Source organism: Erythrolamprus reginae, chromosome 7 (genome assembly GCF_031021105.1).
Source record: "Erythrolamprus reginae isolate rEryReg1 chromosome 7, rEryReg1.hap1, whole genome shotgun sequence".
NCBI classification, from domain to species: Eukaryota; Metazoa; Chordata; class Lepidosauria; order Squamata; family Dipsadidae; genus Erythrolamprus; species Erythrolamprus reginae.
The window spans coordinates 82,197,261-82,210,741 of NC_091956.1; the positions used below are offsets into that span (position 1 = coordinate 82,197,261).

A 13,481-nucleotide genomic window follows, 5' to 3' on the forward strand; every position below is an offset into this window, starting at 1 on the left:
TCCTCACTGAACTTTTTGTTTCATTCTGTTTGTTTGTTTGTTTGTTTGTTTATTAATTTAAATCAATTTGTATGCTGCCCAACTCCCTAAGGACTCTTTTCTGTTATGTTTTCCTTTTATTTTTCTTATTTATGTCTGATTTTTTAAAATATTGTGATATGGTTTTGTTATTGTGATATGGTTTTGTTCACATAAAGAGTCCCTTTATGTGAAATGGATGGCTGTATAAATTTACTAAATGTACAAAATAGTTAACAACCCCTAACCCCCAACACTTCTCCCTTAGACTCTCCACGATTGATCTCTCCAGGTTCCTTAGAGCAGTGTTTTTCAACCAATGTGCCGTGGCACACTAGTGTGCCGCGAGACATGGTCAGGTGTGCCGCGAAGCTCAGCAAGAGAGAGAGAGAGAGAAAGAAAGAGAGAGAGAGAGAGAAAGAAAGCAAGAGAGAGAGAGAAAGAGAGGGAAGGAAGGAGGGAGAGAGAAAGAGAGCAAAAAAGAGAGGAAGGAAGGAAGAGAGAAAGAGGGATGGAGAGAGAGAGGAAGGAAGAGAGAGAAAGAGGGGAGAAATGGAGCGAAAGGGAGGAAGAGAGAGAAAGAGAGAGAATTATTTTGTCCAAACTTTTTTTAGCCCCCCCCCCCCCGCTCAATGTGCCCCATGATTTTGTATATGTAAAAAATGTGCCGCAGCTCAAAAAAGGTTGAAAATCACTGCCTTAGAGGTCAGTAAGGGGCGTACATAAGTGCACTGGTGTGCCTTTTATCCCCTGTCCAATTGTCTTTCCTTTCTTTCACCTATCTTATATATTCTCTTCCTTTCATATATCCTCTCCTCTAAGTTCACTTTCACCCTCTTTTATATTATCACATGTCTATTTTCTTCCTATGTATTTATGTATTGGACAAATGAATGAATAAATAAATAAAATAACAAGAGTCCAGTTAATTAGCTCAGTATCTGAGGTATCTTTAAGTTGTTTCCAAATATAGTCAGCTCTCTAAAATGATTGTTCACTTGACTGGAATTGTTCAAAATTCATTATATGAGTGTTTTGATAACATTTTTATTACAGAAAGTTCTTCCTTAAAGGGCTAGGAAAATAAATGTGTGTTTGGAACTTCCCAGGCGCAGGACGTTTACATGATGATGGTTAGAGTTTCCAAAGGCTGGAGGTTAACATAACCTTTACAAGCCCGGGTTTAGGAAACGCTTTCAATAGCTTTCACCTCTCCCAGGAAAAGGTTCTTGTTAATCCATCGAACAGACACCTGTGCACTCAGCCATCTCTTCCTGCAGGTAGGTTGACAGTATTTACATATTCTTTGTGGTGATGCAAGGTAACCCTACACCACGGCCTTAAAAAATATTCCAGAGTCTGTGGGTTTCATTCTGAGCCAAAATTAAATGCTTTAAACAAATCTCATCCCTTTCTTGTGAAATTCTCCAAGCAGGATACAAATTGCCAGCTCTCTCTATGTGGCACTTGCACAGTGCATTATGTACTCAAGTAAATATTTGCAGTTAGATGTTTCATGTTTGCATTCTTCACCATGCAGCCCTTATCTGTGTGAAGTTGCACAAAAGGAATAACTGAAGTTACGCTTTCTATGACACAAAGGTCGGCAACTTCTTAAGAAAGCTTAAACAGCATTGTCACGTTCAACAATACAGATATCCCAATGTCTTTTGAAAGAATTGGGGGTTCACATGAATAAACATATATTTTGTAAAAGAAGAGTCAAATATTTCCTTGATTTAATTCTAACAATAGACTTTTTTTTTAAACCCCAAGAATTGGGTGATTTTTTTTTTTAAGTAACCAAAGACTGTACTGTTAAGAAAAGAAGGAAGGACAATTTGAAAGCCATTCAAACCATCAATTTAACTGAATGAAAAATATTAACTACATGCATCTAAAATATACTTGTACATGTTGCCTTCTTATTCTATCAAGTGCCATTTTCCTTAAATCAATGTAAACTCTATGTAGGACTTGAATTTCTCTGAGACTAAGACTTGTAGGAAAATGGGTTGGCACAGAACAAATATACAGTACTTAATATATTTTCATGTATTAATCAAGTATTAACTCCAAATACCAAATACTGTATAACATTAAAAAGATTAACAGAATCAATACCATATGGAAAGATATTTATCTTTCTATATGAACCTGCACAAAGGCCACCATCCAATATGTTAAGGTTTTATATATGTTTTTAATATTAGATTTGTTCCACTGTTATATTGTTTTTATTGCTGTTGTGAGCCGCCCCGAGTCTTCCGAGAGGGGCGGCATACAAATCAATCAATCAATCAATCAATCAATCAATCAATCAATAAACAACTAACTAACTAAATAAATAAATAAGTAAGTAAGTAAGTAAGTAAGTAAGTAAGTAAGTAAGTAAGTAAGTAAGTAAGTAAGTAAGTAAGTAAGTAAGTAAGTAAGCGGGAGCATAATGTAAGTTAAACAACAGTTAGACAAAATTTTCCTTATTACACGATCCCTTTCTTTAGCAACTGATATTTATTGTTCCTAAAATCTCAGTATTTATTTGGGTAGCAATATTAACCATCATTTACAAACCCATTTCTCATGATTTGGTTTAATCCTTTAAAAGCATTCAAGCCAAATGGACATGATACCAATTTAAATCATAGATGCAGGAAATTACATAAATTGCACACTGTGTGAAGATTTCCCTACCAACCTGCAAGTGTTGTTTGTTGAATTGTCAGGACAGTTGTTATGACAGTGACACCACAGCTTCTTCTGGGTAGGAGCAGTTGCTGTGCTTGCCCCATCTTCTTTCCTAGCATCGATGTTTCCTTTCCCAGAATTCCTCAAGGGCCCGCTGTCTAGGAAGTTTGCTGCACAGGAAAAGGAAACAGCAATGCAAATAAGACTAAGAATTTTGTATTTTGTATTTGTATTTATTAGATTTGTATGCCGCCCCTCTCCAAAGACTCGGAGCGGCTAACAACAATATAAAAAGACAATACAAACAAATCTAATATTAAAAATAAATTTAAAAACCCAATTTAAATAACCGCTCATACATACAAGCATACCATGTATAAATTCTATAAGCCTAGGGGGAAGGGAAAATTTCAATTCCCCCATGCCTGACGACAGAGGTGGGTTTTAAGGAGCTTGCGAAAGGCAAGGAGGGTGGGGGCAACTCTGATATCTGGGGGGAGCTGGTTCCAGAGGGTCGGGGCCACCACAGAGAAGGCTCTTCTCCTGGGTACCACCAGACGACATTGCTTAGTCGACGGAACCCGGAGAAGGCCAACTCTGTGGGACCTAACTGGTCGCTGGGATTCGTGCGGCAGAAGGCGGTCCCGGAGATATTCTGGTCCGATGCCATGAAGGGCTTTATAGGTCATAACCAACACTTTGAATTGTGACCGGAAATTGATCGGCATTGATTGGTGTAACATGGGCATACTTTGGGAAGCCCATGATTGCTCTCGCAGCTGCATTCTGCACAATCTGAAGTTTCCGAACACTTTTCAAACACAGTTGGCAATCTAGAGTTCTAGTAGATGTCAAGATTTAGGTCATGAAGGACTCATACTTACTATTGTTTACTATTCACTGTTGAAATATTATTGTAACTTTGTCTAATTCATAGCAACATGAATGTTTATTTTAAATTTTTATTTTTGTCACTATTGATGATATAAAATTTACCACCCATAATTACAACTTATCTATCTGTATTTGAAAAACATTCTTATTACAGATCCCTCTCCACAGTTGACTCTTGCATCCTTGATATTTATGATATTAAATATCAGCTTTTCCATACAGTATTGTGTACACTGTCCAAATTCTAAAAGCTGAATGCAAAGATATTTTCAGTTATGTAGAACAAAAATTCTATATGTTGCAAGAAAGTAAATTACATTTAAATAGTTCTTAAATATGACAAAGGGAACATATATTTAATACTACATATGTCTTGACCGCAGCAAGAATTGTATTTGCACAAGGTTAAAATGAGGAAACTCCTACAAATGAAAATATTTTAAAAATATTACAATTGTGCAGAAATGGATATGTTAACATTAAAATTAAAGGATAAAGAGGATACAGAATAATTTTCAACATGGGATTCGTTTTACCAATAGTTAGATAATAGAGGTAGAAATTAGAAGTTGGAAGAAGTCTACGGAGAGGGGCGGCATACAAATCTAATAATAATAATAATAATAATAATAATAATAATAATAATAATAATAATAATAATAATATACAATTAAACAGCATTATTACTATTACTATGTATAACTAAATTGAGCCAGAATACTTTGTTCTGTACAAAGTTGAATGTGCATAACAGCATGTGAAATTGATTGTCAATCAGTGTTGCTTCCCAAGTGGACAGTTTGCTTCCTAAGTGGACAGAAGTTTGATTTACTTTGAGTTATATTGTAGTGTTTAAGTGTTCCCTTTATTTTTTTGAGCAGTATATATTAACAGTTACAAATTTTGTTTTATATATTGAAAATATTGTTTTATATATTGAAAATATATTTACTTAACAAACGTATATATTGTCTTAACCAGAAAGGTAGGTGGCTTACATATTAGGGTAAATTTCTTATTAGGATAAGTAACTTCAGTTATTTTGGCTAAGAATTTTTTATATAGTACTTCTTTTAGAAAACCTCTCACACACAATAACCCACAATGAATTAATTTCTACATTAAGCCATTTTAAATTCCAACCTACAAGAAGAATTTAACATCAATAGATGTTAGCGTTTTGGGTCAGTGGAACAGAGCCTTTTAAAACTAAAGCTCAATTTTCAGCAAATAAGCACAAAACTGGGATTGTGAATAACATTGTTATTCATGGACAGAAGACTAACTTTTTTACAAATGTTCTAGGCAGACGTTTCAGACATCTGGCAAAGTGAAATTTAAAAAATATTAAAATACCAGTAATAATAATGAAGGATAAAAAAGCCAGCCATATACATGCATTTTAAAGGATGTGAGATTTTAAAGGATGTGAACATTTTCTCATTTTTCTGCTATTCATAGACTAAGCAAATTCTATCTTGTACATAGGTATATCTCACGACACAATCACTACAAACATTTAGAAATACAAACTAATCAAGGTTAGGCATTTTTTAAGTCCTAAAAGATTTAAAGCACTCTTTAGAAAGCGACTTCCCAGAGCAACAATAACTAATCTGAATATTTCCGGGACCGCCTTCTGCCGCATGAATCCCAGCGACCAGTTAGGTCCCACAGTTGGCCTTCTCCGGGTCCCGTCAACTAAACAATGTTGTTTGGCAGGACCCAGGGGAAGAGCCTTCTCTGTGGCGGCCCCGACCCTTTGGAACCAACTCCCCCAGATATCAGAGTTGCCCCCACCCTCCCTGCCTTTCGTAAGCTCCTTAAAACTCACCTCTGTCGTCAGGCATGGGGGAATTGAGACTTTCCCTCCCCCTAGGCTTATAAAATTTATGCATGGTATGTCAATATGTATGATTGGTTTCTAAATTGGGGTTTTAAATTAACTTAAATATTAGATTTGTTTACATTGTATTATTATTGCTGTTAGCCGCCCCGAGTCTGGGGAGAGGGGTGGCATACAAATCTGATTAATAAATAAATAAAATAAATAAATGAATTTAGGAAAGACAGGTCATTGCCTGTAGCAAATAATCTATAATCCACTTTTATAGATTATTTGCTACAGGCATAAATCCAAATCTTCAGATTTGACCACTAAACTAAAATAGCTCTTGCAAAACACAAAGAAATGAAGACATTAGTCACCATCTAAAGTATGTTAGACACCATCTAAAAGTCGAGAAAAAAGTAGCTACTAGAGAAACATATTCCGAGTTTACTTTCTTAAAGCAATTTCTCCAAAGAGTTCCACTGATATTCATCCATCTTTACATTCAGGAGACAGTTATAAGCTTGTATGAATAATTTTCCACATGATTAATTTAATAACAGAACCCTTATTGTGTTAACATTTTTCTGTGTGAGATGTGCTGCACCAATTACGATGGTTTGTTTTAATGCTGTCCCCAGTTTTCTGGTTTGGTTGTATTTGTGAGGATTCCTTTCACAATAGCACAACAGCTATTAATTTCAGCATAAGGAAACAGGATGTGTAATTTTATTGACAAGACAGATAAGCGGGATCAGAAGGAGAGAGCCTAAATCCACCGGCTTAATGTGGAATCTGTTATGATGGCAGAAAATGTTTCCTGCTGCAAATTTTAACGACTACAAGAAACAACAGTGAGCTTTCACCCTACATAAACTGCCAGATTCACTCTCAAATTTCTGCTTTACAGAAAATCAGAGCAGCTGTTAAGTTTGGTTACGCTTCCTAATATTGTAACAGGAATTCAGTGGAATCTCTCTGCTCGTTTGGCAGACAGAAAAGAGGTGGCTGTTAAGAAGAACACTGAAGCCATACAAAAAAATGTGCTGTGTCAACTATCTAGCTCATATTGCAGAAGAGGCGGAGTAACGACACGGACACAAGAGCTGGATTTAAAACTGGGTCATTTTTATTAATTAAATTTGCATAATTTATTCAAATAAATTAGCATAAATTAGCATAATTAACTATAACCCTAAGAAGGACCAGCAGGGTCAAACAATTGCTTCTGGGGTGGAAAATGACATCAGAGAAACTTCCGGGGCAACTTATGGGCGTAGCTCCATGCTGATCCAGGTGAGGGGCCATGCCCTCACCTGAGTCACTGCCATGCACCTGCATGTGGGAGGTCCCACCTTCTAACCCCTACAAGGGGAAGGAAATGGGCGGGACCCAAAGACAGGTTCCCCCCAATTGCTCAGGTCACTTAAACCATGAGCCTTTGGAGAGAACCTGTCAATCATCCCCAAAGATGTCCAACGGAGAACACGCAGTTGCTAAACCACCACCCAGTTTTCCGCCCCTAACCTGCCTACCCAAATGACCAAAGGTAAGCCAATTAGCCTAACAAGGGCAAAGCACCCCCTAACCGCCTATCCGTTGCCGCAGTGTGGAATAGGTGAAAAAACGGTCGCGGAAAATGCCGAGATCGCCAAAAATTCCTATTCGGCCCCCTAAGGGCGACCCTCGTTAGCACACTGAAAGATAGGGAGGGTGGGTGGGTGTTCGCTTTGGAAGTTGTCCAGGGCGAAAAGGAGGCCCTGGAGCCTGTTCAGCCCTTTTATAAGGCTGGCAGGCTCCGCCCTGGACAACGTCATCGGGTAGGCCGAAGCCACCCAAAATTTGCCGAGATCTCGCGAAATTTCACGAGATCTCGGCCTACAAAGATGGCGGCGGTGCTGAGGGCCGTGTCTCCTTGGCCCTGCTGCAAAACGGGCCGGGGATGAAGTCACCGGCCAGGTAATACTTAGCTTTAGACAGAAGGAAAAGAAACATAGGTCAGAGCTTTCCATTTGCTTTCCGATCTATAAAGCCCTGTTTGCACAGTTGTGTGTAAAAGTTTCCTTGAAGAAGGAAATCTTAGAAATTTGAATTAAAATATGAAACAAATGCTTATCTATAAAACAAAGGAATTTAACTGACGCTCTAGGTCACAAGATTCAGGCATAAAGAATCCAAGCACAAAGAAGAAGAAGTGGCTTTTGTAATTTATTCTGCACTTTTCTACACTAGAAGGAGAAAGAAAGAAAACTGGAATCAGATATCTTACGTTTATCTAAACACAGGATCTCATCAATCCTATAAAGAAATCACTGGAGCGACATCAGGTTTCCTGTGCTCTAAGTACTTGGTTTATTTTATTCCTAGAAAACCAGCAGCACTGTTTTTGGCCTGATGGAAACATCAGATTACTGTAAATTAACAATATTTTAGCTTCTTCTGGGGAACCCTGTATAGAAGAGACAAATATTGGAGGCTGATGGACAGAGTACATATAGGTCCGAACATCAGATTTTAGAAAGAATATTGACAAACTAGAACATGTTCAAAGAAGACCGACCAAAGAAATAAATGACCAGGAAAGAAAAACTTATATGAAGGTATGGCTGACTGGGGAATTCCAATAATTGAGGTCCACACATTTTGAAACTGCCAACGTTGAAAAACTCCGATCTAAAGAGCTGGTGCATACAAGGGCATAATAGTCAGACTTGTCCAAGCATTGTAAGGAATACTGCATTTAAATCAGGAGTGTCAAATTCAATTTCAACTGAGGATTAATAATTATCTATTAGTTTTCCTATGCTAACAAATTCCTATCTTGAGCAGAAGGTTGGAAAAGATCATCTAGAGCAGTGTTTCGCAACCTTGGCAACTTGAAGATATTTGGACTTCAACTCCCAGAATTCCACAGCCAGCAAATGCTGGCTGGGGAATTCTAGGAGTTGAAGTCCAGATATCTTCAAGTTGCCAAGGTTGGGAAACACTGATCTAGAGGACTTCTCCCAACTCTTACATACATGAGCAAATGAGGGCAGTTGAAGTACAGTGTTTCCTCGATTTTCACGGCAGATGCGTTCCGAGTCGAAATTCCGCGAAGTAGAGATGCGGAAATAAATACACCATTTTTGGCTATGGACAGTATCACAAGCCATCCCTTAAACCCCTAAATTACCATTTCCCATTCCCTTAACAACCATTTACTCACCATTATTACTGGTACTCACCATTGAATAAGACACTTAGTGATCCTGATATTTATAAACATAATTATTTATTAACAGTAATTATTTTTTTGTTATTTATTTGCAAAAATTATTAGTTTGGCGATGACATATGATGTCATTGGGCAGGAAAAACCGTGGTATAGAAAAACCCCCGCGAAGTATCTTTTAATTAATATTTTTTGAAAAACCGTGGTATAGGCTATTCACGAAGTTCGAACCCGCGAAAATCGAGGGAACACTGTATACCTAAAGCAATGATGGAGATCTAAAGATACTTTAGATGAATGGTAATAATCTTGTGACCGGCTTCTCTCTGTATTTGAAATACTTTAAAAAAAAAAACTGATAAGGGACTTGTACAAATTACCAGTTTGTTTGGAGATGAGTGCTCTTTGCTATACAAAAAGAGTGCTTCGTTTATTTGAATTTTCGGTATAAAGAACATTGTTTTGAATTTTCAAATGTGTGTGTGTCTGAAAGTTGTATCTGTGAATTTTCGGGAGGATTCTACCAGAGAGCTCGACAGAACATGAAGTATGCACTTTTTTTAAAGCGACCTTGCCTTAAGCAGTGTTTCTTTTACATTTAATTGTTCCATTACAGTAAGTTAGAGGTGAAGGGAGTATTCATCACATTCTGTTCTAATAAAGGCAAACAGTGAAACTCCAAAACAGGGACCGCTATTTTAAACTATCCACCTACTGTAGGAAGTTTATCCTGATTTCTTCTGCGTTGCAACCCAACAGATCAGTAGTTATGACTAGCAGAGTCTCAAAGATAATATGTTGGTTTATTTTGCTTTATTTTTTGGCTCAGGAACAATTTTACTGCAGTGTTTTGAAAGCTACCTATCTACATTTTTATAATAAATAGGAGTCATTCTATTCAAATAACTTCCCTCCTGTCATAATATCGCCATGCCTGTCTTTTAATAAAATGCTTCTGACAATCTTTCTCCTTCCTCCATAGTATATTCTGATATGAGCTGATATATCAAGAATATATAATTCTTTTTCTCTAAAACCTCTTCCTGTGTATATTTTTAAGGGAAAAAACTATAGTTTAGACCTTGCGCCTGTTTATATTCATTTTACATTGGCTTGTTACAGCCTTGCCAAATCTCCATCCCCAATGAAAATCACGTGACCAGACAGGAAAACTACTGTACTGCTGCTAAGGGGGTTTCCATTAACAAAACAGAGCACTGTATGTTGGGTTAAGCTTGCACCTGTGATCTATTCACCAGTTAAGAAATGCAGCCCAAGCTTGGGTGCTTAATCCATCTCAGCTGTTTTCTTCCCATCTCTCTTCTCTTTGATAGCACAGTTGGTGAGCAGAAAACCTGTTCAACTAGGCAAAGAGCCACATGTGTGATTTTTACGTTTATTTATTTATTTAAAATGTTGGGCCTCCCATCTTCCCTATAAGGTAAATCTGGACAGCTTACAACTTAGCACTGGGTTCTAAATTAGTTTGCTACCAGTTCGTGTGCGTGCTCACATACGCATAAGCATTGCGGGCAGACCCTCCCGCCACTGTGACCCATTCACAAAACCGGGCCGAACCGGGAGCAACCCACCACTGTTGCAACTGATAAAACTAGTAGAAAAAGAATTCTAAAATATTAAAACTACATATATTAAGATTTTAAAACTATATTGAAATCAGAAATGAGAGACGGTGGGTCAGGGATAAGGTCATCTTACCCACCTCCTCCACCATGGAAAGCTGACTAAATGACAAAAGAAAGATGAAAAAGAATATACAGTGGCAAAATATAGTGTTCAATATGCCTTTGTATATGATTATGCCAGCCACATGATTATGGAAGCTTTCTTGCACAATGCTGGTTCCCTTGGTTAAGAAACATCTCCTAGAGTTGTACATGACTGAAGAGGATTTTTGTAGCTCAAAAAATATATATGTTGTTTTCTAAACCATAGCTGGGGTAACCTTTCTAAATCTTTCATATTTCATGTATCAGTTAAGAGTTTTAAAGTTGTATTTATTTTTCTTTCCTAATGAAATGGAGAGCTTACATTTATTATGGAATCTGTGTAGAACATCTATGCATCATTTGGAAAGCTGTTATACGTTCTAATGTTCACTTACTGCTGACATATTTATAAAATAAAGTACATTGGCAACCTAATTGCAGACATCTGTAAAACAAATAAAACGCACCATGTAGTTAAGTTTAGTAGCATAAATTAAAGGAAACCTCGGAATGAAAACAAGGTTTGCCTAATAGTTGAAAAATATTGTACTTGGTGTGAAACGATTCAAAATGTACAGCAAGCTGCGGTTGGTTCCTCTTGCCACACTTTGGCAGTTCCTGGGAAAGGTATCCTGTATACATACATGCATCTTATGTTTTAGCTAATATTTCTCGAGGGGGCCTTTATTTATGTGCATCACATGTGCCGGGGTGGCGCAGCAGGTAGAGTGCTGTACTGCAGGCCACTGAAGCTGACTGTAGATCTGTAGGTCAGCGGTTCAGATATTATCACCAGCTCAAGGTTGACTCAGCCTTCCATCCTTCCGAGGTGGGTAAAATGAGGACCCGTATTGTGAGGGCAATAGACTGGCTCTATTAAAAAGTGCTATTGCTTACATGTTGTAAGCTGCCCTGAGACTAAGGAGAAGGGCGGCATAAAAATTGAATAAATAAATGAATGAATGAATGAATGAATGAATGTGTAGTTCTATTTGAAGCATTCTATCTATCTATCTATCTATCTATCTATCTATCTATCTATCTATCTATCTATCTATCTATCAGTCTTGATCTGGATATTATTATAGCTAGTCTATAAAAATTTAATGCGGACGTTACAGGCACTGTACTTTTAGAGGTCCAATATTGTTCTATGTACAATCGTTGTTTTATTGATTGCATAAAATATTCTAATTTTCTGAGAAGGTGGATTTGGGGTTTTTTATGAGGTGTACCCCTAATCATCATAATTATGACAAATCACGGCTTGAACTTTTTTGCTTTGCATGTAATGAGTCCCTCTCATATATTGTTTCTCCTTTTAAGTTACATTACTGAAATACATGAACTTTTGTACAATATTCTAATTGTTTGAGTTTCACTATATCAACTGGCTTTCTCAAGATGATCACTGCTTCATTACAACCTCAAACAAGAAATTTATTTATTCATTCGTTCATTCATTCGTTCATTCGTTCATTCATTCATTCATTCATTCATTCATTCATTCATTCATTCATTGGATTTGTATGCTGCCCTTCTCCGTAGACTCATGATTGCTGAAATTATAAGATTGCTGAAATTATATTTCTCCTATTGGTTATGTTCTCAATATCACTTTTTGTAGAAACTCTGAGAGCTGAAATTGCAGTTAATCTGGAATACACACACACACACACACAAACCCCCCAGCCTGGAAAAAGGCTGCAGTATTATCAGTTGAAATAAACCAAATTATAATTCCTATTGCTCCATCAATAAACAAAGAACCCAAAGCTTGCACAAGATCTACTTTCCCATTATAAGTGTCAGGTGTTACTTCTGGCTGGCTAGAAGTGAGAATGCCCAGGTGTGCATTATGTCACTAACTGAAAACAACTCAGGTTGTCTGGAATCTGATCCCCCTACCCACACATTCCTCTGGGCATTACACAATCCTCCCTAAAGGAATATTACACTAATGCTGCCGACGTCTTACAAACATCTTTATAAACCATCTTTCCTCCTTTCTCTAGATTGTGCAAAGCCTGGATATGTGGAGACTGTTCACCCGAAGAGTTTTTATGCTCTTTTTGGTCAGTTCTTCTGGACACACAATGTGCAATTTCTTTTTAAAATATTTCCCTATTGACTCGTTTATTATTTCAATTATCTTTCGATACAGTGTCTTGAAATACACTGGTATATAAATCACAATTGTATCTGAAGTCCTATTGTCTTCTCCCCCCCCCCCCCTATACTGCAAACACACATACAAATGTTTCCCCCAAAATTATATTTTTTTGAACCCAGAAATAAGTGCTTGGCCTTATTGCCATGCACTCCAAAGCCCAACTGGGCTTATTATCAGGGGATGTTTTATTTTGGCAGAAACAGGGTATTTGCTAAAACGACATAAGTGCAATTCTGGCTTGTGAAAGTGGAATCCCTGGCAGTAAATCTCAATTTATTGTCCTTTATGCACATATTAGCTTGTGGCGAATTAAAAAGTGCATGCTAATGCACCCAGAGGGAACTAGGTAGAAAAAAATCTCATCTACAAAATACAAAATATCTGTAAAACCAAGTCCAAAATATTTTTTTAAATGTGCAAGTCACATATCACAAGAGCATATGGGAGAGAAAATCTAAAAATCCTAACCAAGTCATTCTACCAGAGATGGATTCCTCCCAGCTCGCCCAAATCGGTAGCAAGGCGCTGGTGACATCAAAATGATGCCACAGAACCGGTCCATGAATGCCATCTCTGTTTTTTTAAAACAATATTTTATTTTATTTTTAAAAGCAGGTTCTCTCCCCCCCCCCTTCTGCACATGTGCAGAAGTCGGACTTCTGGCACTGCACATGTGTCTCCATCTTATTTTCAGCTCTTCTTTTTGTAATTTTTCTTTTATTTTTCAGCACTATGTATGCAGTGTGAAGTGCATACGCGCCCACAAGCCGCGAACTCACAGCCTTGCGGCACAGGAAAAAAGCAAACCGGCAACGAGGTAAGTTAGAACCCACCCCTGCGCTCTACATATTTTTGTCATTGCACAATCATTTCATTACATCATTTAATGTAATCCACAGATATCTTCTTTTGTGTCTGTTCCATTATTTTCCC

General features: G+C 37.4%; 1 protein-coding gene across 4 annotated transcripts in view; it reads right to left on the bottom strand.

The window, feature by feature from the left end:
• Positions 1-13,481, bottom strand: part of BMPR1B (bone morphogenetic protein receptor type 1B) — a 199,780-nt gene that overhangs the window by 29,487 nt on the left and 156,812 nt on the right. For all 4 annotated transcript variants that reach the window (XM_070757998.1, XM_070757996.1, XM_070757997.1 and 1 more), the window contains exon 4: positions 2,717-2,876. In XM_070757998.1, coding sequence (XP_070614099.1) covers positions 2,717-2,876 — 160 coding nt within the window. The remainder of the gene's footprint in view (positions 1-2,716; positions 2,877-13,481) is intronic.